This window comes from Rhagoletis pomonella, unplaced genomic scaffold (genome assembly GCF_013731165.1).
Source record: "Rhagoletis pomonella isolate Grant_MI unplaced genomic scaffold, Rhpom_1.0 Rhpom_scaffold_00004, whole genome shotgun sequence".
Taxonomy (NCBI): Eukaryota; Metazoa; Arthropoda; class Insecta; order Diptera; family Tephritidae; genus Rhagoletis; species Rhagoletis pomonella.
The window spans coordinates 67,306,448-67,331,537 of NW_023458558.1; the positions used below are offsets into that span (position 1 = coordinate 67,306,448).

The 25,090-nt window shown below is 34.4% G+C and overlaps 1 protein-coding gene across 1 annotated transcript in view; it reads left to right on the top strand.

The window, feature by feature from the left end:
* The window catches only part of LOC118738018 (lysosomal acid glucosylceramidase-like), a 29,307-nt gene extending 4,886 nt beyond the window's left edge, over positions 1–24,421 (top strand). The window contains exons 2-9 of the mRNA XM_036468889.1: positions 14,082–14,227; positions 17,918–18,044; positions 21,838–21,976; positions 22,049–22,499; positions 22,571–22,681; positions 22,784–23,126; positions 23,707–23,872; positions 23,936–24,421. Of these exons, the coding sequence (XP_036324782.1) occupies positions 14,082–14,227; positions 17,918–18,044; positions 21,838–21,976; positions 22,049–22,499; positions 22,571–22,681; positions 22,784–23,126; positions 23,707–23,872; positions 23,936–24,035 (1,583 nt within the window). The 3' untranslated portion in view covers positions 24,036–24,421. The remainder of the gene's footprint in view (positions 1–14,081; positions 14,228–17,917; positions 18,045–21,837; positions 21,977–22,048; positions 22,500–22,570; positions 22,682–22,783; positions 23,127–23,706; positions 23,873–23,935) is intronic.
* The last annotated feature ends 669 nt before the right edge of the window (positions 24,422–25,090 follow it).

Sequence of the window (25,090 nt, forward strand, 5' to 3'; positions counted from 1 at the left end):
ACTGCTACTTACTGCTGCTGCAGGCTGCCGTTCATTTTGTGCTCACTCGGGTGTGCTTTTTATGGCTTTACCCATTGACAAGTCATGTCCTGGTGGCAACAATAAGTGAGCGGAGGGAGGAAAGGATACAAAATTGCAGGGAGCTATAGAAATACAGGCACTGTATCAATCAATACAATTATGCGTGTACATATGTATGTATGTACATACATCCATATATATATATATATATATATATATATATACATCTGAACATTAGACTGCCTCACACCTCTGGGGCACATACATAAATACATATATAAAGTAGGGCTTCGGATGGACATCGGCGCTCCAGCTCTGAAAGTATTCAACTCGGAACCCGCTGGTGGTAGTAGAGGATAAGGGAGGCCCCCACTGCGATGGAAAGACCAGGTGGAGAAGGACGTGGCTTCACTTGGCATTCCCAATTGGCGTCAGTTCGCAGAGAAAAGAAACGACTGGCGTGCTTTGTTGATCTCGGCTTCAGATCAACGGTATTTTATTTCGCTCCCAGCTCCACTTCCGCCCCAATAAAAACTTACGGTGGTTTTTAGTGCTAAAGAAATAATAATTTAAGCAAGTTTATTAACTGAAGATTTTTTTATTGAGCTTGAGGCCGGTTTAATTGAAATTTTTTTTTGGAAAAACAACAATTAAAATAAATCGTTGCTAAGGCCAGAAAGTAACAAAAACAAAATATTGAAAATGTTTCTTTAATTAGCAAATTAATTTCTTAGCTCTTTGCTCCAGCTCCGCTGCTCCTTGCTCCTTTGCTCCCCTCCGAAGCCCTTTTGAAAATATGTATCTTTAAAAGAAAAAACCCAATGTTTCATTAAAAATTATTGCAGTTGCAGCCTCCGAGGTTCCGAGGTGAATATTTACTTTCCGAGCTAGAGCGCGTTGCCAATTTTTGAGATCTCAACCTTGACTCATCTCAGTGTAGTTAGAAACTTGAAAATTTTTGCAAATCATTCATTTACGAATGACGCCCTTTTTAGAGGAATCTTCAAAACTTGGTGTTTAGTCAAAACAGTATTCTAATCATACATTTATGATTCGCTTGGAGAAACCGCTTATTCTTTTGCGGAGGCATCCTAATGTACTTATTACCTCCGCAATGTTGCCTGCCAAGCTGACAACAATAATCGCGTCACTGCGGTCTGCCACAACCTTGCTCTAGGCTGCCATATTGACCAAATTCACTGCCGATGGCAGCACTGCGGTTTTTGTTTGTATTCTCAAATCCAATTTTTACTACCTTTGTCTTGATTTCAGTTTGAAAAAGAGTGTTGCTTTATTTATTTATTTTTTGGTAACTCTGTGTTGTCTAAGCGACAGATAAGTTTCATAGCGCCTGGATGTATGTACATATGCAAGTGTATGCATGTATAGTTAAATAGCACCATATAAACCCTGTTGAGAAAGTCATTCTTTCATAAAATGTGACTTTTTCTTATTTATGCTGGTACTGCAGCATACAACCTTCAGCCTTTAGTTTGGGGCTTACACCGCAGAAGATGCATCTTATATGTATGTAAATATGTAGGGTAAAATGTGCTCCCAACTCAACTCACCTCACTTCGATTCACCTTAACTTACCTCACCTCACCTCATCTCAACTCAACTCACCTCACTTTAACTCACCTCAACTTTACTTAACTCAACTCCCCTAAACCCACTTCACCTCAAATCCCCTTTATTGTATTGTTTCAAGCGCTGGGACAACACTATATTTTGTAAACTGCTCACGATTAAAGGATACTTCTTCAGCCTTGTGTTTGAATTTTAGAATATGAGAGATAATAAGGATTACTTTCGCAACAACTATGTATTGCGTGCAAAACAGCCCTTAGGAGAAAACTGGAGTATGTAATACAATTCAACTGCAACGTTTGGAAAATGCCTTAAACGGCTCTACTTTGTATTTGTTGTTTGTGCCGATAGGATAAACGCATGATGTATTTTGTACAGATTTTCGGTATCCCTTGTTAAATTTGGTTTGACGAAAATTCATTTCAAAATACGCCTCAGAGCATCAAAGTGGTGCAAAATTTTTCTTCTGCTTCTTATGGTGGATAAAAAATTGTTGATGATTACAACTCATTGCAAGCGCCACAGTTCTATTGGATTTTCCTGCAGGATATACATACATATGTGCATAACTTTGTACATATGTACATACATACATATGTGTGTATTAGGGATGTTAATTTTTTCGATTTTTGCGATCACGGGATTTTCGGGACATCGTTAATAAAATCGATCGATACAAAAAAACCTCAAGTCCACATATGCGAAAATATTTTTCCAGATTTTGCTGAAAGGTAAATAAAAGTTCTGCGTACATTTTTAGCGCATAATCTCAAAAATGCCAAATTTTGAGTTGTGACTCTTTTGAAGACGGTGTGCGATATGTATTGTGTGGCTGAAAGAAGTTCATAATACTTGTGGCAGAAATAAAAGAAACGCCTTATTTCAACCAGTTTTGCCTATATTTATTTTCTTTATTTAATATTTAAAATTTTTATAAAAGTCTACCTATAAATGCAACAACAAATTTGCTCAAATTTCAAACTTTTTTCTCAGCATTTTTAGAAAAATTTGAGGTACGCAGTTTCATATCCCATTAATTTAAAGTACAAATACCGTTGATTTTTGGAAACTTTTTAAACGATGCTGGGCATTTTCTTTCATATAAACAAATTGTCGAACATAATTTGAGTGGATGAAAATGCGTGGCACCGCCAGAAAAAAAAATTACAAAAAAGTCAACGTTACTTTTAGACACTTGAAGCTTGCACTTTATTCTCCTGTAATATACTTGATTGAAACAGTTTGAAACAAAAAAATTTCAAAACACACCAAGCAATCAATATACTCACGACACCATGGGCCAAATATAGTCAAACTGCGTTTTTAGTTTTAGAATTTTTTTTATTAGAACTTTATGATTTCAAAGAGATGATAAATTCTAAAGATTATTCAAAAAATTCAGTGCAATGTAGAATAAAAATGGGTACCAAATGAAAGAGAAAATTGTGCAGGATTTAAAAAATTAAAAATTTTTGGGTTCAAAAGGACGGAAGGCAATGAAATCACCCTTTTAATCAATTTTATTTTTAATAAAGTTAGAAGGACTATATTTGAGAGCGTTGTCGAGTTTATATTTGTCCTTAACATATATATTTTTTTAAATAAATATTGCAAAGTTTCAAGGATAATCAAGGATACAATTTTTAAGGACATTTTCAATACCTTATTCACCAAACAATTAAATCTGTTCTTTCATTACAGACTTTTCTCCTTTATTTAATACCCATACTGTTTTTCTAAGTACATTGCACTAAATTTTTTAAACCATTATCTGATATTATTCAATTTTATCAAAGTCCTTTTAAAAAATCCTATTGTCAGCGAGAAAAGCTACTGCATATATTTGGCCCAGATTTTTTGTGTGTAAAATTGCCTGTCGCACGTTGTTATGTTTATGTATAATTAGCTAGACATATATAAAAGAAATATTAAATAAATAATAGAAATATGGCGAAAACTGGTCAACATAAGGTATTGTATTATTGTCACCATTGCAAATTACAAATCCATTGCAAATTACAAATCCCGAAAATGCCGGCCAAATAAGCCCGCGATTTTCCGGACTTAAAAAAGTCTGGGTTCCCGGAATCTCGGGATTAACATCCCTATTGTGTATGTATACAAATATTTTTTTCTTCTTGCGCACATGGAACCACAGCTGGCTGTGTGCTTTTCCTTTTATTTTCTTACTGGCAATTTTTCAGTTCATTTAATTTTAAATTCTTTACCGTCATTGAAAAATAAAGTGTGCGCGAAAATATATACATATGTATGTATTTATATGAGTATTTCTTTGAGAATTTGAAAAAAAAATTTGATTTGATAAAAATTCTCGTCTTTAGTTATTGAAACATCAGAGTTTTCGTATTTCAATACTTTTCAACACATTGTTTTTATTGCACTAAGGCAATAACTGCTCTAAATGTGGTAAAAATTGATAATTCAGTTACCGAGACACACACACATACGTACATATGGGTGTTTCCACGATGTCGGACATGACATTCGTATGACTTTAGAATTTGATTTCACAAAAAAAGTAGGTGTGCTTAGAACACTGTTGTTCGGAAAAGAGTGAGGTTTTCCTTTCTTAAACATTTTTTATATACAGTCAAATTACGAGCCATTACACCAAATTCATATTTAATCAGAAGCAATTCGTTCTGGTTTTATTTTGAATTATAATGTGATACTGGATGTGACATATCGGACATGACAGATTTTTTTGTATTTATGTAAATTACCGTTAAATGAGAAGTGGGAAAATTTCAACGGAATGTTCGTACCGAGTTTGGTGGGAATTGGTAAAGCGTCTACTACTATACAACATTTCCTCAAAAGGAGGCGATGTAACGCCCATTTTCAAAAAATTTCACTCTCCAATTTTTAGCAATTTGGATCCAGTATTTACGGAAATATCATAGCTTAGCATTTTTCAAAAATACCGTTATATGGAGGGTGGCCGTCGTTATTGTCTAATTTAGCCCATTTCCAATACCAACCTACCTTAGGTAAAGCGCAACCTATGTATGTACCAAATTTGGTTGAGATATCGTAATTTTTGCTCGAGACATGGTTTAATCGATTTCTCTTTTCATTTTGAACATTTTCGTGTATTAGCAAATCTCACGAAAAACGTTGTACACCTATCTTAGAAAATACATTATCTTCAGTTTTGTATAAAGAACAAGATTTCATCGCAAAACTGAATTTAAATTAAGACTTAAAACAGTTATACTAGAAAAAAAAGTAAAAAAAAAAAAATTGCCACTCATGCTCATATACTCATAGCTGCGTATGTAACGCATACGCCCCGTAGCACCATACGAAGTCATCTAACACGTTTAATTCCACGCCTTAAGGCTTGTATGCAGCTCTCAAGAAAAGCAAAAACTCCATATAAAATGACGTACGAGAAATCGCTAAGAATTTTTCTTGTATAAAACTTTCTTGAGGCAGTACGCAGCTCTTAAGAAATTTGCTACACCTTGTACTACGGTTTTCTAAAGTTTTTTTTTTATGAAAAAGAGCACAAGGCAATCCAGTAGCTCGTTTCTGTAACAATTCTCTACCAAGGCGAATTGAGATATAAATTCGCCGCCCTGTTCTCTACTGCTAATGAGTAGTAGAGAATGACATATATTCTCTACCAGTAGAGAAATAATCGGTAGAGAAGAGTTACAGAAACGAGCTACAGGTTTGCAACAGAAATATATGCCCGTTCCATTATTTCTTGAGGAAAGAGTGAGGCAATAGGCTGTGAAGTATCAAAAATGTCAAAATTCCTTGGACCCACACACCAAATAATGGCAATTTCTTCTTGACTGTTTTCTTGAGAGCTGCTTACAGTTAGCGAGTGGCGTAGCGAACGAACTCAATGAAACAAACTCGCTATAGTCTATCCGTGCTAGCTAACTTTGTTGACGAATTTGTTGTTGACAATTTTGAGTGAATAATCTTCATAGTTACTAAATATCGCAGTTTTCGCATTTCTGAAATCTGCCATTATATGGGAGGTGGGCGTGGTTATTGTCCGATTTTGACCATTTTCAATGCGAACCGTCCTACACTGATAAAAGTACACATACCAACCCTCGTTAACATATCACAATTTTTACTCTCGTAATCGTGTGCACAGACGGACTGACGGACATTTGTCTATATCTATTTCGATTCTTTTTGGCTGTTACAAACAACCGCTGGGTGAACAAAGTTATAATACGCCTGTGAACAAGTGTGCTTGGGTATAAAAAGGAAAAATATACATAAAATAAATTTGTATAAATTATATAAAATTTAAAACGAGAAAGTCTAAAAATTAAAAGAAAAATCAATAAAAAAAATAATTACAGCAAAGTTATAATACCCTTGTGCACAATTGCGCTCGGGAACACTCGATATCATGCCAGCAGGGATGGGCGTTTTTGAATGAATTATTATTCAAATAAAAAATTAAATTTTATTCATAATTTTTCTAATTTTGAACGATGAATTTTGAACGAATAAATTTTAATTCTTCTTTCAAGTAATTTCGAATGATGAACACATGAATAAATTTTTATTCATCATTCAAATAATTTCAAATAACGAATACATTTTTATTCATCATTCAAGTAATTTCGAATGAAGAACAAGTTTTCATTCCTGATTCAAGTAATACTGAATAACTCATAATTTTTCATTTATTCATTCTTTCTTGATCACAGTACCAGGTATACGATTTTGATATTATATTTTCTAATATTTTACACACAATAAATATGTAACATTTACCATGATCGTATACCTGGTACTGTGATCAAGAAGGAATGAATAAATGAAAAATTATGAGTTATTCAGTATTACTTGAATCAGGAATGAAAATTTATTCTTCATTCGAAAGTGCTTGAAGGAGAATACAAATTTAATCGTTATCTGAAATTACTTGAATGATGAATAAAAATTTATTCATCATTCGCAAGTGCTTGAATGAGGAATAAAAATTTATTCGTCATTCAAAATTGTTGCAATGATGAATGAAAATTTATTCTTATTTTTTTTTTTATTCAATTATTTATTTTTCTATTTGCGCCGATACAGTACTATACTCACTGAAGCAAATGACCACGTGCTGTTTTTTTTTTTTAAATATGCAATGTTTTATGCTAAAGTTGGGGTATGAAGTGCAAGTTTCAACCGGGTAAAAAATCGCTTTGATTTTTATACCCGAGCGCACATGTGCACAAGGGTATTATAACTTGGTTCACATAACGGTTGTTTGTAACAGGCAAAACGAATCGAGATAGATATAGACAAATGTATACATAAATGCTCACAATGAATAGAGAAATCGATTAAGCCATGTATGTCTGTCTGGTCGTCTGTCCGTCTGTCCGTGTACACGATAACTCGAGCAAAAATTGAGATATCTCAACGAAATTTGGTATGTAGGTTTCCGTTAATCCAAGGTAGGTTGGTATTGGAAATGGGTGAAATCGGACTGTAACCACGCCCACTTCCCATATAATGGTAATTTCCAGAAATACGAAAACTGCGATATTTTAGTAACTTCTGAAGATAATTCACTCAAAATTGATATTTACAATAATTTTCAGACGGAAAATAAGAATATTATAAATTTCTGGAAAATGGGCGTAGCCACGCCCTCTTATGGTTACATGTGTATATCTTGGTAACCCCTGCACCAATTTCTTCCAAACTTGGCACAGTTGTTGGCCTTGGTACTGCATACAAAATGGCCGAAAATTTTAATCGGGCAATAACCACGCCCACATCCCATATAACGGTAATTTAGGGAAATACAAAATCTTCGATAAATCAGATAATATTAAAGCTAATTTATTCAAAATTGATGCTTGCAACAACTCTTTATCATGAAATACGTTTATGGTAATCCACCTGTGATCACGTATATGTATCTCAGTAACCGTTCTACCAATTTGTACCAAACTCGGTATTTTTATTGTGCTTGCCACATAAAAGCAAAACGTTGAAAATTATTGAAATCGGACTAAAATTACGGCCGCTTTTCATATAACGGTAAATTTCAGAAATGTTTGAAACTGCAATATTTCGAAATTTAAGGACGCTAATTTACTCAAAATTGATCCACCCCGCTTACCATCTAGCGGTAGCTTTCGGAAAGGTGAAAAAACATATATTTAATACTTGCGCCGGGTATTTAATGTTCAGCTCCACCCGAACTTAGACTTTCTTACTTGTTAAGAACATTTTTCTGAGACTGCTTTTGAGATTTTTTTATAAAAGTGCAATTTACAAAAACTTGTTCATAAGAAATTCTTGCTTATATGGAATGAGTGCAAAAATCCGCCACCAAAAAAAAAGATCTTTAAACTGAGTGGGTAGATTAAAATACTCATATAAACGTTATCTCTGCTAGATTAAGATTAACAATGAACTACATACTTTTCGCGCACCTGTTCTCAAAGTTATAAACGAATAAAAAACCAAAATTCTCATGATTCACTAACAAAATTTCTGAGTGTTATTGATTTCAATTTCCGATAATACTAGTCGTTATAACAGTAAAAACTGCTTAAGACTTATTTACCTGGTTAGTAGAAGTACAAGTGGCGTCGAAGTATGATATTGCAGTAAGCATAGCTGGTAACACAATGGAAAAACATTTAAACTTTATAAAGTGCTTCGTTGCGATTTGTATAATAGCAGGTTTTGTGGGTATGTAAAATATGTATCTTTAATTTTCGTATCCTTACTAATATTATAAATCCGAAAGTGAGTTTGTTTGTTTGCTACGCTTTAACTACTCAACCGATCATCATGAAATTTTGTACACTGCTGTCATTTAGCCCAACTTAAAATATAGAATAAATTTAATCTCGATTAGTTAAGGGGGCGTGGCACCTCCCATACAAACGGAATATTTCATACTGCATTTCTCAGGAAATATTTTTGTAGATTACTGGAACTTGGTATGGAGATATATATAACCATTCTCTACCCATGGATGAGAGCCGCCACCTTTTAAAAAAATCAAATACAACTGTAATTTAGGGAGTTATTTGTTTGAAAATTATATTAACAAGTAAGAAAGTCTAAGTTCGGGCGCAGCCGAACATTAAATACCCGGCGCAAGTATTAAATATGTTTTCCACCTTTCCGAAAGCTACCGCTACATGATAAGCCGGGGTGTATAAATTTTAAGTAAATTAGCGTCCTTAAATTTCGAAGTATTGAAATTTCAAGCATATCTGAAATTTACCGTTATATGAAAAACGGCCGTAATTTTAGTCTGATTTCGACAATTTTAAACGATTTGCTATTATGTGGCAAACAAAATAAGAATACCGAGTTTGGTACAAATTGGCTGAACGGTTACCGATACCTAAATATGTTATCATCAGTGGACGGTGCCACCCCCATTTTCCAAAATTTTACCATAAACGTATTTCCTGATAAAGAATTGTTGCAAGCATCAATTTTGAATAAATTAGCTTTGATATTATCTAATTTATCGAAGATTTTGTATTTCTTTAAATTACCGTTATATGGGATGCGGGCGTGGTTATTGTCCGATTTTTTATATTTTCGGCCTTTAGTATGCTGTACCAAGGCCATCAACTGTGCCAAGTTTGGAAGAAATTGGTGCAGCGGTTACCAAGAGATGCACATGTAACCATAAGTGGGCGTGGCAACGCCCATATACTAAAAATTTATAACATTCTTATTTTTCGTCTGAAATGTATTGTATATATCAATTTTGAGTGAATTATCGTCAGTAGCTACTAAAATATCGCAGTTTTCGTATTTCTGGAAATTACTGTTATATGGGAAGTGGGCGTAGTTACTGTTCGATTTCGCCCGTTTTCAATACCAACCTACCTTGGATTAACGTTAAACTACATACCAAATTTCGTTGAGATATCTCAATTTTTGCTCGAGTTATCGTGTACACGGACAGACGGACAGACGGACGGATAGACAGACATGGCTTAATCGACTTCTCTATTCATTCTGAGCATTTATGTATACATTTGTCTATATCTATCTCGATTCGTTTTGGCTGTTACAAACAACCGTTATGTGAACAAAATTAATATACCCTTGTGCACCAGTACGCTCGGGTATAAAAAATGGATGTCAAGAGGCTTAAAAAAGCTGTAATTCGAATATATTTTGAAAAGGGTTGCCACCTGTTTGAAAAGACAGTATCTTATATTCGAGAAATTGGCTTCAAATCAGTATGTACGAGAATCCAAAAACTTTAAGCATACCGAAGGCACAAAGTGGTAAACGCTACATACGCATGTATATGATTTGTAACGATATATCGTCGTTTAAAGTACAAAACCGCGTATCAACAAAATGCAAAATCGCGTATGTGAGGTTGCATAAGTTATTTTCTATATAGTAAAAACAATCATAATTCAAAACGGTTCTCTTTTTTATGAAGCAATCGCATTTCTGCCTAGTATATTTCAGGACGAATGGATAAGGATTGAGCCAAGAGCTTGTGTGAGCAAATCCAATTTTTGGTAGCAAATATAAGTTACGCGGTTTTGCCGAATTACGATTCGCGGTTTTGTACTTTAAACGACGATATGTGGGTATTCACCAATTTGAGCAAGTGGCCTGGCACTCTGGCAAAAGAGCTGATTAGCTTAAGCAACAGTCGTTTCGACAGCCGTTGCCTGAGCTAATCTCTCTTTTGCCAGAGTGCCAGGCCACTTCCAAAGGATTCCACTAAGGGCCAGATTTCACGTTTTACCGAAGACCCGTTTACATTGCCAGAACGCTTTTAAGGCTTTGGAGGGCTTTTGCTCGACGTGAGTCTTCGATAAAAGTTTACTATCTAAGATTACACCTAAATACTTTACTTCAAAAGAAATTTCAATAATGACTTTACGGTCAGGGGAAACAAGTCGATCCAACCTTCTCCTTCTAATAAATAGCACCACACTAGTTTTGGTTGGGTTAACGGACATCGAACTCCTTCTTCCGCATATCTCTTTCATAAAATTACACAGGCCAACAAAAATGGAAAACAATTTTGGTGCGGTAAGTGTTAAAACAGTTTTTGATAGACTCGTTTGTGCTGATTACGAATCCGCAACTATAAACTTTCCATCAGCTCCAGATTTTGAGAAAAACGATGTCAAAGTGTTACAAAAATGCGTTTTTTGCAATATTTTAGAAGCTTTGGCAAAGAAAAAAGGTGAAGAACCTTTTACTTAGGCCTAAATTAAAGCTGTTGACTACTGACTCCTGAAAATACCATTCCTGCACCTTGACTTGACGGCCACTTAAAATTACTTGTTTAAAAGTTTGAGTACCTACAGCAGTTAAACAATAGGTGATAGAACCTTCCATTTAGGCTTAATTTTAGGCTTGAACTTTCGACTACAATCCCTTAAAATACCATTCCTGACCTTAACCCTAAGGTTACGTATAGTCATTTAGCGGAATTTTCCAGTATTTTTTTTTTATTGTTCAATATTTACAGGAACAGTAGTCGAGAGTTCTGGCTTTAATTTAAGCCTAAGTGGAAGGTTCTACCTTCTTCTTCTTTATTGGCGCTGTAACCGCCTAAGCGATTTTGGCCGATTCCAAAACAGCACGCCAGTCATTTCCCTTCTGTGCTAACTGACGCCAATTGGAAATGCCACGTGAAGCCGAGTCTTTCTCCACCTGGACTTTTCAACGCAAAGGAGGCCTTCCTCTTCCTCTATTACCAGCATCGAAGCCCGCGTTGAATACTTTCAGAGCAAGAGCGTTTCTGTCCATTCGAACGACATGGCCAAGCCAGCGGAGCCTCTGAATTTCAATTAACAGCACCATTTCTATATCATTCTAAAGCATATCAAATAAAACACCTCTTTGAGGTAAAATTTTCGAACGACGAAAGCTAAACTAGAAACACAAAATTTATGATATCAATTTCGTGATGAAAATTATATGCATTTTTTAACTGCCTTGGAAACGTAGGGAAAATCTTTTTTATTCATACGAATCGTTGCAAAACTTCTGTTTTTTATTTTGTGTTTCTAGCAGTAGACGGAATTTCGCAACGTTCCAAATAAATAATAAAAGATTTTCCGTACGTTTCAAAGGCAGTTAAAAAATGCGTATAATTTTCGTCGCGAAATTGATATCATAAATTTTGCGTTTCTAGCAGAGTACGAAAATAAACTGTACGAAACAATTCCCATTTGCTCATCGATCATCATATCATTTGTGGTTTTGTACAGTTTTGTACATAGTCAGAAACAATTTGTAAGATTCACTGTCATTTTCCCCAACTAGAAACGTTTGCTTTTCGTTTGTGACAATTGTGCCATAGGGTGATATCACAAATGTTTCAATTACGTGAAAAATATTTTTTTCTGTAAATTTTCATATCCAATTCAATTAAACACATTTTTATTTTTTTATTCATTGCAGCTATTTGTTTTGTGTTTAGTTATTGGATATGTGTACATACATATATATATTTTTCTCTGCACGATTCATTTTGTTTGTTGTTTCGTCTGTAACTACTAAACTACTGTAGTGTACTATCGCCAAAGTGAACTCAGCCGTTTTGTTTTCGTATTGTACCGAACTGTTGAAGTAATAAACGAAACGAAATAGTAACGTACAATATAGTTTATTTTCATACCCTGGTTTCTAGTTCAGCTTTCGTCACTCGAAAATTTTACCTCAAAGAGGTGTTTTATTTGATATCAATTATTTTAAAATCGACGAAAATACAAACAAATAAATTGCTAAAAACATTTTTTTTTTGTAAATCTCACTTATGTATTCAAATCGATGTGTATATTGAAACACATAATTTTTCAAATACGGAATAAAGCGAAAAAGAATGATCATATCCTTTGGATACAGTAAACAATTGTATTCGTCTGATTGTCTCGTAGTTTAGTTTTACTTCAATCACGTTTACGGTATTGCACTCGTGATATTAAACTAATGCTTTTTTCTCAAGTAGTTTTGCTCAGTGGCAATTTATACATACGTATGTACATAAGTAGTAGCGGCACATTGGGTGAACTAAATGTACATACATATTTATGTACAACTGTAGGTAATATTGTACGCGTCTTCCCAGGAAGGTTAAGTGCATACTTGCAATTAAAATGGGGAAAAATGTTACAATTTCGGCATATGACTGAAAAAACTTTAAAATACACACAAATTGTGGTTTCCAAGACATGCACGAAGTGATTAAGCTCAGCTGCATCCTTCAACTTGTCAACTCGCGGGAAATCCCCCGATTTGCAGGGAATTTCGGTTTAAGTGGCAATCCGGGAATGAGCAATTGTTTTCGGGGAATTGGGTATGTTATTTTTAAAGTAACCCAATTAGACGGATATGTTAATTTTTAACCGTTTGACCCTTTTTGGAGCGACATTTTTTCAATTTGAATAGCAATATCTCCACAACAAGAGTTTTCCCAGAGATAAGCTATATACCAGATGAAAGCTAAGGTTTTGGGTTTGTGGAAATTTAGGATAAAATCGACTGACCAGTTTTTGAGAAAATGCCCGAAATGTATATTTTCAGCAGCCCGATCTTTAGTGTTCAGGCGGTAAAGTTATGACATGTTTATATTTTATAAACACAAAAGATAGCGTTAGATAGCTTGTTTGAAGACCCTTCTACTGATATCCACAACAATGGCATGGACTGAGTAGTGCCGCCTCAGTGGTAGTTTAAAAATTGCCTTTTTCGAATTTCAGGCAGCAGCCACGCCCACAAAGGCATACGAATCAAGATATCCTGGAACAAAACCTTCTTAGTTTTTTTTTGTACTTTAATTCCTGAAAGTTTGAAGAAAATTAAATGAAGGTACGTACAGACGCCACATACCAAAACACATTTACCTCTATATCTTTCCAACTTGTAGCCAGCACTTAGTATATAAGGTATCGTTTGAGAGGTATTGGCCTATAGAATAACACTAAATATGTTGGGTGTACCCACACGGCCCCTTAAACCGGCAAAAGCAAAAAAACGTTTTTTGTTTTGCAACACTTTAGCCTAATTTTTAAGAATCCGGTTAATCGTTTATGAAGCTTGAATACATTTTCTGGACACACTCTGCAAGACCTTTCCAACTATACCTCAAACATGTCGATTGGACGTCTGAATAAAAACCTCCAAATCTCGTGTATATATAAGCGAGTCATTTCAGCATTTCAGCATGCTACTGTTGCTGCTTTCGTCACTGTGATATATATATGTAAGCATAAATAACGGCACAAAAAAACGATCCCTTATTATTGTTAAATGTCTCATGTTTCTAATTGTTGTATAATCCATGTCTAATCCTTACTAAAGTAAGTAGGAAGGATTAGGAGAAATTCGAAACTTAACAGTAGTAAGGTATTTTTTTGAATCGTGAGTTGTGCCGTTATTGCAGAGGACTATCGGTGTTAAAACAATTATCTACTTAATTTGCTGATGGAATTTAAATTTTAATATTTCAGTGATCTCAACGCAAGAAACTACGCCATGCCAACTGAGAATGTACAAAAAAGGTTTTGTTTGCATTTGCAATGCCACATATTGTGACTACTTGGACGATCCAACACCAAATAATGAGAGCGAATTCGTTGTAGTATCCACGTCGAAGGTAAACTATGGCAAAATGATTACATCGTCGCCCAGATAAATGAATGTCGTATGTGAAAATTGGGCCAAAATTAGTTAATAATGCAGTTATACTAAACTAATCAAGATCTTGCAAATGATGTCATATGTTTTAGATATCTCCTTAAGTTAAACTTTATCGTCAATTTAGTAAAAAATGTTATCACATTTTGACGTATGCTATACAACATTACTATAAAATTGTTGCCAATATTATTACAATAAACGACAAAAAATTTATTGTTGTGGAGAAAATTTACCGTTGCGGTCTTTAAAAATTTAGTTCCTAACTTCAATTGCGATGTCCCAAAAGTTGTCAAATGTAACATACGATATTAATTTATTCAGGTGAGGATATACATATATGTACGAGGGATGTTTCCAAAGTTCTGGGAATTACGCAGAACTTATAGGCAATGTTATTAGTGCCATACAAGTCTTGACATGTTTATGCAACTACCTAGTGCAATATTGTTCAGTCTGATTTAGGTGTTCGACTAATATAGACGCGTTTTCATAGCACTGTTTCTGTAAGCACGAAGGACGCAGCAAAATCTCAATCACAATCATTTTCTTTTTGTGGAAACAGGGTGTGAAAACATAAGATATTATTCAATGGACGACTGTGACAGGCGGTCTGGAAAATTGCGTAAGTGTCCGTTATTGCGACAGGACAATGCGGGACCACACACCGCAAAAAAACGAAGGATGTTTTGAACGATTTACGATAGGAAGTGCTTCCGCACCAACCTTATTTCCCCGGAAATCACTGAAGTAATATTTTCACTGAATGCATCGATATTTAATATTTGTTTTTAATTATTTTTCCTAAAATTCATATATTTTTACACTTTAAGAAAATTAAACCCCTTAACTTATCGAATAGTTGAAGGTTACGAAAATGCACAGTTTCGCAGATTCCGTTTTCCTCCTATTCTTGTTTGTTTTCAAATACTTACCATACGTCATCGCTGTCAGACTAAGCACTCTTGTATTCTATCGTTCTTGACAAAATCGAATTTTTATAGATTTTACTTTACAACAACAACCACAGCACCAAATTCGCGTTTTTCTGCGGAAATGTTTTTTAAATATATACATAGATATGTAGGTACATAAGTTAGCATATAACTTTGATCTTTCAATTCCCAGCCAGCAATGAAACGCCAATTTTGTCGACAGTGCTGTCTAGTACAATTTTCCGTACACACAGAAAAAGGTCAGCTAAAAATATTTCTCTTAACATATGTAGTTACAACCAAATAATGTGACTATAACCAAGTCATGTGTTGAGAGAGATATATTTACCTGATTTTTTTTCTAGGTGTAACTACAGTTATTTAACATTTCCGCATCCGGATGCATCTGGAAAACGTTTGAAACGTTCGAAAAGGATGATGTTATTTGAAAGCAAAAATTGATTTTAGTTGTTCAAGCTAAACATTGGAAAGCATGCTTACGTAGTTGGCAGTGGCTGAGCGTGCAGAGCGTGACGCTATTTGTTAGCTTCCAGAAGGTGTCGGGTTTGAATTCCGTCAGGCGCTTACTAATTTTTTATTTTTGAACTATGAAAGAGTATCTGTGAAGTGCAAAAGGAAGGCGTATTGAATCCGCATTTCTTCCATTTTTTTCCTTTTTCGGATTGGTTTTCGGATTTTTTGCTGGTTGGGTTAATATAAACCTAATGACAAAACTTTTTTTATAACAAAATAGATTAATTAAGCTTCATCAATCATTTTCATCTCTGGACATCAACGAAGCCCATACCCAGAGTACATATTTGACTTTCAAGAAATATCAGTGAATGGGCGTAAAGCGGTCAAATTCTAAATTTATGAAACAGATGCTTCGTACTATTTAGTCCCGTAAAACAATTTCATTATAATTCTTTAAACTTTTGTGAAATAAATGTGTTTGTAACTTTTGTTGTTTTAACTAATATTGATGTTCGTAAACGTTATTTTTTATAAGCTTTTTTCATAATTATCATTAATTTTGCTGAAATTTTACATAACACACTGTAACTAAGATTCACCTTCCGTACACACAGGACTTGTTCTGTATGTATGTACGTACATTAGACTGCCTCACTCTCCATACAAAAAAAAAAATCGCTATTGTGTTTTCATTGGAATTATAAAATCTGTTATATTTTAAGATGTCCATCGAAACATTTCGGAAAAATATTAAGATTTACGTGAGGTGGACCGATTTAAAAATACCTTCAAAAAAAGAGTTTTTTATGAATAAAAAATGTTTCTTCAAGATTTTTTTTTGAGAAAATAACCCTCAAATGACAAAACGGTTTAAGCTTAAAAATTTTGCATAAAAATATTTTAAAAAAATTTAAAAGATTGGTATAAGAAAAACTTGAATAACTGAATATTTACTCTTTCGATTGAGACTTGTGAGGTATCATTAGAAAGGTATTTTCTTATCCTTTTTATATCACTGCTAACAAAGAAATAAAAAGGTAGGATGAACGAACGTCATTCAAAGTTGAATTAAGATGTGTTGGAATAAAAAAAATTAAAAATGGGATACGAATGAGTTTTTTTGAACAGAAGAAAAAAATAGTTTGAAAATACCTTTCTACTGAGGTACCATAAGTCTAAATCAGAATAGAAACAAGTAAAAAAAACAGCATCAAAAATCTCATTATTACGATTCCGTTGAAAAGATTTTTAAATTTTTTTATGCAGATTTTTTAATTCTTATCTGTTTTGTCATCTGAGGGAACTTTTTTCAAAAAGTTCTTTGAGAAACTATTCTTATTCTTAAAAAACTTAATTTTTGGATGTATTTTTAAATCGGTGCAGCTCACGCTTGATATTTTTCCGAAATATTTTGGTGCACGTCTTAAAATATAATAAATTTTGTAATCCCGCGGAAAAATTGCATTTTTTTTTTGGTGATGCAGTCTAATGTACATATGTATGTATGTATGTATGTATGATGTTTTAGGGGCATATCTTGCAATAAATTTTTGACCAACTTCCCGATGACCTACAGACTTAAGACTTCACAGTTGACTCAGAATCCGATAACAATGCAATATAAAATATGCATTATTCCGATAAATGACGCCGGAGTCGAGATATTTGAAAAATCCCTATTTATAGTCCGATTATCATATTTAGAAAGTATATTAACTGCATGAAAAGGAATAACTCCACTAAAACTTTTGCCGATAGGTGGCGCACGAGCCGATATATTTGGTAAACCAGATTTTATGGTTCGATTTCGTTCATATTTAGAAAGTTTGCTTTAAAAATATTTGTTTTTACAATTAACTTTTTTGGTTAGTATCTCTCCAATAAAACGTAATCTAATACAAGAAGATAGTTTGTTTTTCAACTTTTTACTTTGTCTTTACTTAAAAAAAAAAAATCTTACGATATGTCCCATACCAGCGATGAAAGGCACCTAATACACTCTTAAAGCGTAAACGGACGGCAGCGTTGATCCGGATCAACTCGGGAATTAACTGTAGTTGATCCGGACTAAGTTCGAGTTAGTCCGGATCAACGCTGTCGTCTGTTTAAGCTTTTAAAGATCGCATACAATATGTTGGTATTACGAACTGATATGTAAACATAATAGCGAATTAAAGTGTTAGATAATTACTAGTACATATGTCCATATATACATAAATATCTCTTTATATTTATAGGCTGGCCTACGCTTTGAAACTACGAGTGGTCTGATTAATGCTTCCGAAAGTTTACGCATTGCAGATTATGACGAGCGCAATGATACCGCTAAACACGCGTTCTGGGACACAGTGGCATTTGAAAAAGGTAAGTAATAAAGATTACATATTCTCGTCTATTAATTGTCACCAAATATGTATGTACATAGTATGTATATATTTTTTATTTATTGGTGTTATTCGAGTTAGAAATTGTATTACGACAATCATTTCTCATGTTTCAAGCATATAATAAAAATTTTAGGGCCGAATTCACAGAGCATAATTCAAATCAATAGGCAACTTAGCCACTAACAAGAATTTAACTACCAATTTATATTTACAATTGTATAGTTGAATATGCAAAAGTTAATTTCGTTCAACAAAAAAAAAAAATTATACGAGTTTAACTATATCGGATCTCGGAAATCACTAATTCGAAATGGAATTTCTATGAAAGTTATCGCCGATTATATGTCTATTTTTTACCTCTTATACCTTGTCGGGAAAAACTGTTCTAACAATGCGTCACGTTTTTATGATACGAAAGTTATCTCTCACTCTCTACAGGAACAAGGTATCCGAAAAACGACCGAAAATGTAACTGGAAACCGGATGAAATATCATTTTTTTTATAAGGAATTGTTTCGGATAAGTTTCCGGGAATTTTGTTGGCTAGTTAGTCTTTTTATTTTGTAATTTAAAATATTTTAAAATTTTGACTAAGTAATAACATGTACTTAAGGCAGTGAGAGCATTATCATAAGGTAAAGTATAGCATGCAAACTCAGATTCGATTAGCATTTTTGAATTGACATTTTGCATCTAAGTTAACGGGAGTGATGCCGGAATGTGTTGTATTTTCAAGTAAGCTCTTACGAATACGAGTATACATGCTAATTAAATATATAGTACTTATCATATATATTTATACGACACTCACATATTGACAAGGTTTGGCAATTTTTTTTTATAATTATTTTTCTTTTTTAAAAAAGGTGTAGTTTATTCCAGGGACTGAGAGCAAAAGCGATGATTGAAACTAAATGTCGTTCTCGTATTTTGGTTTTCAAGAACGCTTCAAAAGTAAAACTGAAATGAGAACACAACTGTCGAGAACATTCTCAATGGGAATTATATAAGAACAAAAACCTTTGGAACGTTCACAAAGAGAACAAAATGTGAACAATACTTTCGGGAACATTTTCTAAGAGAACAAAATGGCAACAAAAGCCGTCGAAACGTTTTGGCAAAGACCAAAACAGAAACAAAAGTCTAAGGAATTTTCTCTGAAAGAACAAATTGGGAACCAGGTTTCAGGAGCTTTTTGACAGAGAACGAAATGACGCTACAATAGTTTGAAATATTTGAATATTAAAATTAATCAAAAAAAACTAAAACATAATTATGCAAATAAAGTAAACGAAAGACTTAAGACACGAACTTTTCTTACGCAGAAAATGAAAAATTGTACCTTAAATAGGAAGTTCACCCGAATGATAAACGATCTGGAAATTGAAATGATTCAGCTTGCTTGTGACTTAGAATTAAAAATTATGGTTCTGGATGAAACGATTTTTCATCCCAAAACGCAGATGACCCTCTCACTCTTAACGCAAAGTTGTCAAAACTTTTGTTCTCGTCTTGTTCTCTTGAGCAGTGGTCTTCAAACTTTTTGAAGCACACGACCTCAAAATGACTTCCAAACATTTTGGTGACCTCTTAGCTATACAACCAAGGTTGTTTCGTATGGGGTGTGAATACATGGGTGCCCTCCATTAAAATCTTCTTTATTCAAACGAAATGTGTTGGCAAGAGTAATTGAATTGAGCTCGGAATTTAACATGTTTTTCAAAAGGCGAATCGAATTTTTTTATTAATTGTACATTTTTCTTCGCTCGAACGTCTCAAAAGAGAGTTTGCACGGGAGAGGCGAAAACATTATATAAGCCAAAGATAAATAAAAAGCATTTATTTCAAAAATTGAAATGTGGCCAACATCTCTGCAACAACTGCTGTTTCATTTATCCAATAAATTGGTGAGCGATTATATTCCTAGCATGATGGAAGGTCTGCGAAATTAAAAAAGAACTATATCTCTTCGTTCCAAAAGAGCTACAGGAGGATAACGGCCATTAATATATATTAAAACCATTCATAAGTAGCTGAGATGAGTTCGCAAATAAAAATAAAGAAATATTTTTAAACAAACAAAAAAAGAATGCAGGGTATTTAATTCAGCTCGCAACCTCCTAGAGAGGGTGCTCTAGCAGAACGTTCCTTAGACTTTTGTTCTTATTTGATCCTCCTTTAAAACGTTATCGATACTTCCGTTTTATTTTGTTCTCATTGGAAACGTTCCCGAAAGATTCGCTGTCATTCTGTTTTTCTTGAGAACGTTCCCTAGAGTTTTGTTCGCATTTTGATCTTTACGGAAACGTTCCCCAACCTTTTGTTCTCATTTTGTTCACGTTCAAACTGCTCTCAATACTTTTGTTCCCGTTTTGGGTCTTTTGTAGGAACTAAACCAAAAATGGAACGCATTCTCGGCCCTGGTTTATTCTTTAACAAAGACCGTAAAAATCCAAGCTTCAAGGTTTCTTGAATATTTAAAAAACTCCGTCGATTTTGGGCAATTATTTTTTGTTTACGATGTTAGTCGTTTTGTTCCATACGAAGTATATACTTTGATTTTTTTAAAAGGGGAAAAATGAGCAACAGTTTTTAACTAAAAAGCTCAACATTTTTATAAAAGTTTGTCGATTTTTTTTATGTTGGACGAAAATTAAAACTTGGATTTATATGGTATTTGTTAGAATAGACTAAATTAGATTTAGAGGAGAGAGCAGGTCACCTAGTTACCGCAATCGAAACGGTCTATTGTAACAAACTTCTATTCAACTACAGGTCATCTTTGATCCAAGTACTGCTAATAAACCTCACGATGTCCTCTAGCTGAATGCCATTTAAGTCGTGTGCTTCTAGGTATGGTGATCCTAGGGAGTGAAGTCTGGTCCTGGTAAGGGTTTCACAGTGGCTCATAATGTGCTCTGCTGTTTCCTGTTGTTCGTTACACAACTTACACTGGCCAGAATTAACAACTCCTATATTTGACAAGTATTTTATTACCCTACAGTGGCCAGTAAAAGTGTTTGTAACAATTCTTAATTCATGCCTACAGAGGCGAAGGAGTTCTACGGTTCTCCTTGTTGATATATCTAGAATGAAGGGCTTGGCCTATCTGTTACCTTCCGTATTTGTCCAGTAATGTTGTGTTTCGTTCTTGATCCAGATATAGTAGTTTCGCGTAACGGAGCTGCATGGAAGACCGGTAAAGCGTTCTGGGTCTATGAAACTCTGTGCAACCCCTTTTTTGCTGAGAATATCTGCCACTTATCCATGATTCCACTGTGTCCCGGTACCCATATGAGGTATACCCGGTTCCTGGAGGCGATCAGTATTAAAATTTGAGGACAGTCCCAGACCAGCTTTGAGGTGACCTCGTGCGCTTTAAGAGCGATGAGCGCCGCTCTGCTGTCCGAGTGTATGTAGATGTGTTTTTTGGTTGCCCCGCTTTCATTCATTTCATTCAACCATCGGCATACTTTCAACTACCTTAGTTTTGGGAAGGCTACAACGGGTTTCGCCGAGGGAGTTCTTCTCGTCACCTTCATGATGCCCGTTGTGTCGCGCCTTCTCTTCTCTTAAACCGGGCTTGGGACCATCTATGGCAGCGTTGCGGTAATTGTTAAAGAGTAAATTATATTTTTATGGACGAAAGATTGAAATTAAGAAATAATAAAATCTATAGTCAAATCTTTTCAATATGTGAGTGAGATTAAAGCTAAGATAAGCACTATGTCTACTTAAAGAATATCTTTATTTCTCCTTTCTTTCTACAGCAGCAACCAGAAGCGTAAAAATAAAAGTTGACCGTGAGAAACGTTTTCAAAATATCACCGGCTTTGGCGGCTCATTTACGGGTTCTGTAAGCTATCTTCTGGAGAACTTACCACAAGAACTGCAAGATCACTTATACAAGTATTGAAATAAATGAAAAAAAATATATTAATTTATTTACATTTACTAAATTATGAAAACTTTTAACATTAGGTCCTTCTATTCGCAAAGCGGCATTGGTTTCAATTTGATGCGCACACCAATCGGTGGTTGTGATTTTGACTTAGAGCCCTGGGCGTATAATGAGCAGCCTGAAAACGAGACCACGCTTAGCAATTTTACCAAATTAGATCCACGCGAAGAGAAACGGATTGAGCAAATTAAACACTTGAAGCTGGTTTCGAATGTGGAAAATTTGCGAATTAAGGCTGCCGCTTGGAGTCCACCACGTTGGATGAAAACCAACAACGCATGGACCGGATCGAGTCGCTTGAAAAAGGAGTACTATCAGACATGGGCCGATTATCATTTGCGTTGGCTAGAATTATGGGAAGAGAATGGCTTACCACTTTGGGCTATATCTACCGGCAATGAACCAACGAATGGCGTCTATCTAATGTACTTCCTTAGATTTATGAGTTTAGGTTGGACACCCAGGAAGCAGGTAAGTGTGCATTGGATTTGGAAAAGTGTAGAGTTAGTACGATTGGTCGTGTTTTGTTTTATTTATCATAGGCAATTTGGTTGTCTGAGAACTTTGGTCCAACAATTCGCTCTAAATACAAGGATTTGCTTATATTTGGCGTTGATGATCAGCGTCATACCTTAGCGTTTTGGATGAAATTTGTGAGTGCACTTTTCATATACTTGTGTGCATACATATACAAAATACTTAATTTATATACATACATGCTTACTTACATTCATACATATATGGCTATTTTTTAGATGAATGCATCGCGCGCCGATTCACTTCATTACCTTGGAGGATTGACAGTACATTGGTATTGGGATGAGATTTTCAAGCCTGTACTTATTGATATCGTGCATAAAGCAATGCCTGATAAAATAATGCTTATTTCGGAATCGTGCATTGGCGATAAGCCTTGGCAAAAGTCCGCACCTATTTTAGGATCCTGGAAGCGTGCTGAGAAATATGCACGTTCTTTCCTACAAAATCTACAACAAGAATTCAATGGATGGCTTGATTGGAATATAGTTTTGGATGAAAAGGGTGGACCGAATTATGTGGAAAACTTTGTCGATGCGCCAGTCATTGCCAATATGACAAGTACGTAAATCTTCTTAGCGGTATGAAATATTTTCAAAACTCAACTAACTCAAAGATTCAGGTTTTTTGATATGAAGTGCTTCAAAAGAATGATTTTTGGAAAAAAAAATTTAAACTAGTTTTGTCTATAAAAAGTAGATTTTCTGAGATACATATATTCATATATATTTTCAAATAGGACCAGCTCACGGCTGGCGGCTGTTCTATAATATAATAAATTTTATAATTTCGATAGAAAAAACAGTACCGATTTTGTTTGCGATACACCCTAATACACATATGAACATTTAAATAATATAGAGAATAATTGCAAAATTTCAATTAGTGTACAAAAAGACAGATGAAAAGACACATATCTTCTCCATTTATGGAAAGTCTGCTAGATTGAAACTTATTCTGTTTATCAAGCATATTAATTGTATGATAAAATCTGCAAAATCGAAAATTTTGATTTACATACTTTTCCAAATTATTAAACGTGCGATTTGATAAATGTGACATTTTGAGTTCATCGAGTTTTGAAGAAAGTGTGCAATTTTTGTGAGCTTATGCTATGCAAATATGTATGTATTTTTAACAGATCGCGTCGAGGTTTACAAGCAACCGATATTCTATACAATGGGTCATTTTTCGAAATTTTCTCCGGAAGGTTCTATTCGCATTGCTGCTGAGCGCACGAATATCAATGTGGACACGATTGCCTTCTTGCGGCCAGATGGCGGCATAGCTGTTGTTGTTTTCAATAGGTTTGCGTATAGATTTTCAAATGTTACAATATTTTTTTACGATTTGTTTATTAAATTTTTTAGTGGTTATGCAAGCGTTGATGTAGGCATCACAGATACAGTACGGGGCTCCATCAAGTTCCAGATACCTGCAAAATCTATACATACGATTCTTTATAAATGAAATCCAAGGAATTAACGGCTTAGAAAAGTATCGTTATTGAATTGTAACTTATGCAGAACTGCACTATTTTGGGCAATTTTTTAAGTCCAAATATTCCATTGAAAGCTTGTCATTTAACGCCTAGTGGAAATGGAAATCTGGCCATATTTGTATGTAGTTGACCAGAAACGAGTATTAAAAAAACATAGGTGCTACCGGTATGTATGTATGTATAAGTAGCAAGGTGTCATTTGTTGCTTTTAAATTGTTGTATACACTCAATACTGAGTTCATTTCAAAGAGCGATTCTTCTGCTATAATACGGGTATTTTTATTTATTTGATATAACGTTCTTATACGAGATATAAAGATTTATATGGAAGGGCCTCGAGAAAGTTTCCTAAATTTAGATACCTCTTGTAAATAAATAAACACATTTATATATACTTTTTTAATGTAAATCTTGATTCTGTTAAAGATATATATGCAATTTAAACATATGCACGATGCCGAAATCTATAAACGCAGCCGATTTTAGATTAGCTGTTCCTTCTAAAAACATACTATAACTAGGTTTTAGAAGCCACATGGCACAAGCAAAGATAACAAACACTCTGGGTAATATGGAGCATTTTAAGAATTTGAAAAATTTTGGTATTTGGCACTTTCAGTATAAAATCCTTTAAACATCAAATAAGTCAACATGGCCCAGAAAACTTAGTAATGTTGTTTTCGTTTCTACCAAAAAATGTTTTCCTGGCACGGTGCAAAATGTGTTTGATGTTACACTCAACCCTGTAAAAGGGCATGGTTTTACCTTCTTGACATTGTCCAGCTCACGCACTTCACAATATTATCGTTTTGGGCAACCATCTCCCCTGACAAATCTTAAAAGGGTAGAAAATGTACATTTTTTGCCTTAGAAGAATGTGACATTTTAAGAAACGAACAGAAAATTTTCTCACCGTTTGCCCTTATTCTAAACGAAAACTCCATCAGTTGAGCGTCCGGCAATGCTACACAAGTATATAACCCATTTTCAAAAATATACCTTTACTTTAAAGTACATATCTTCG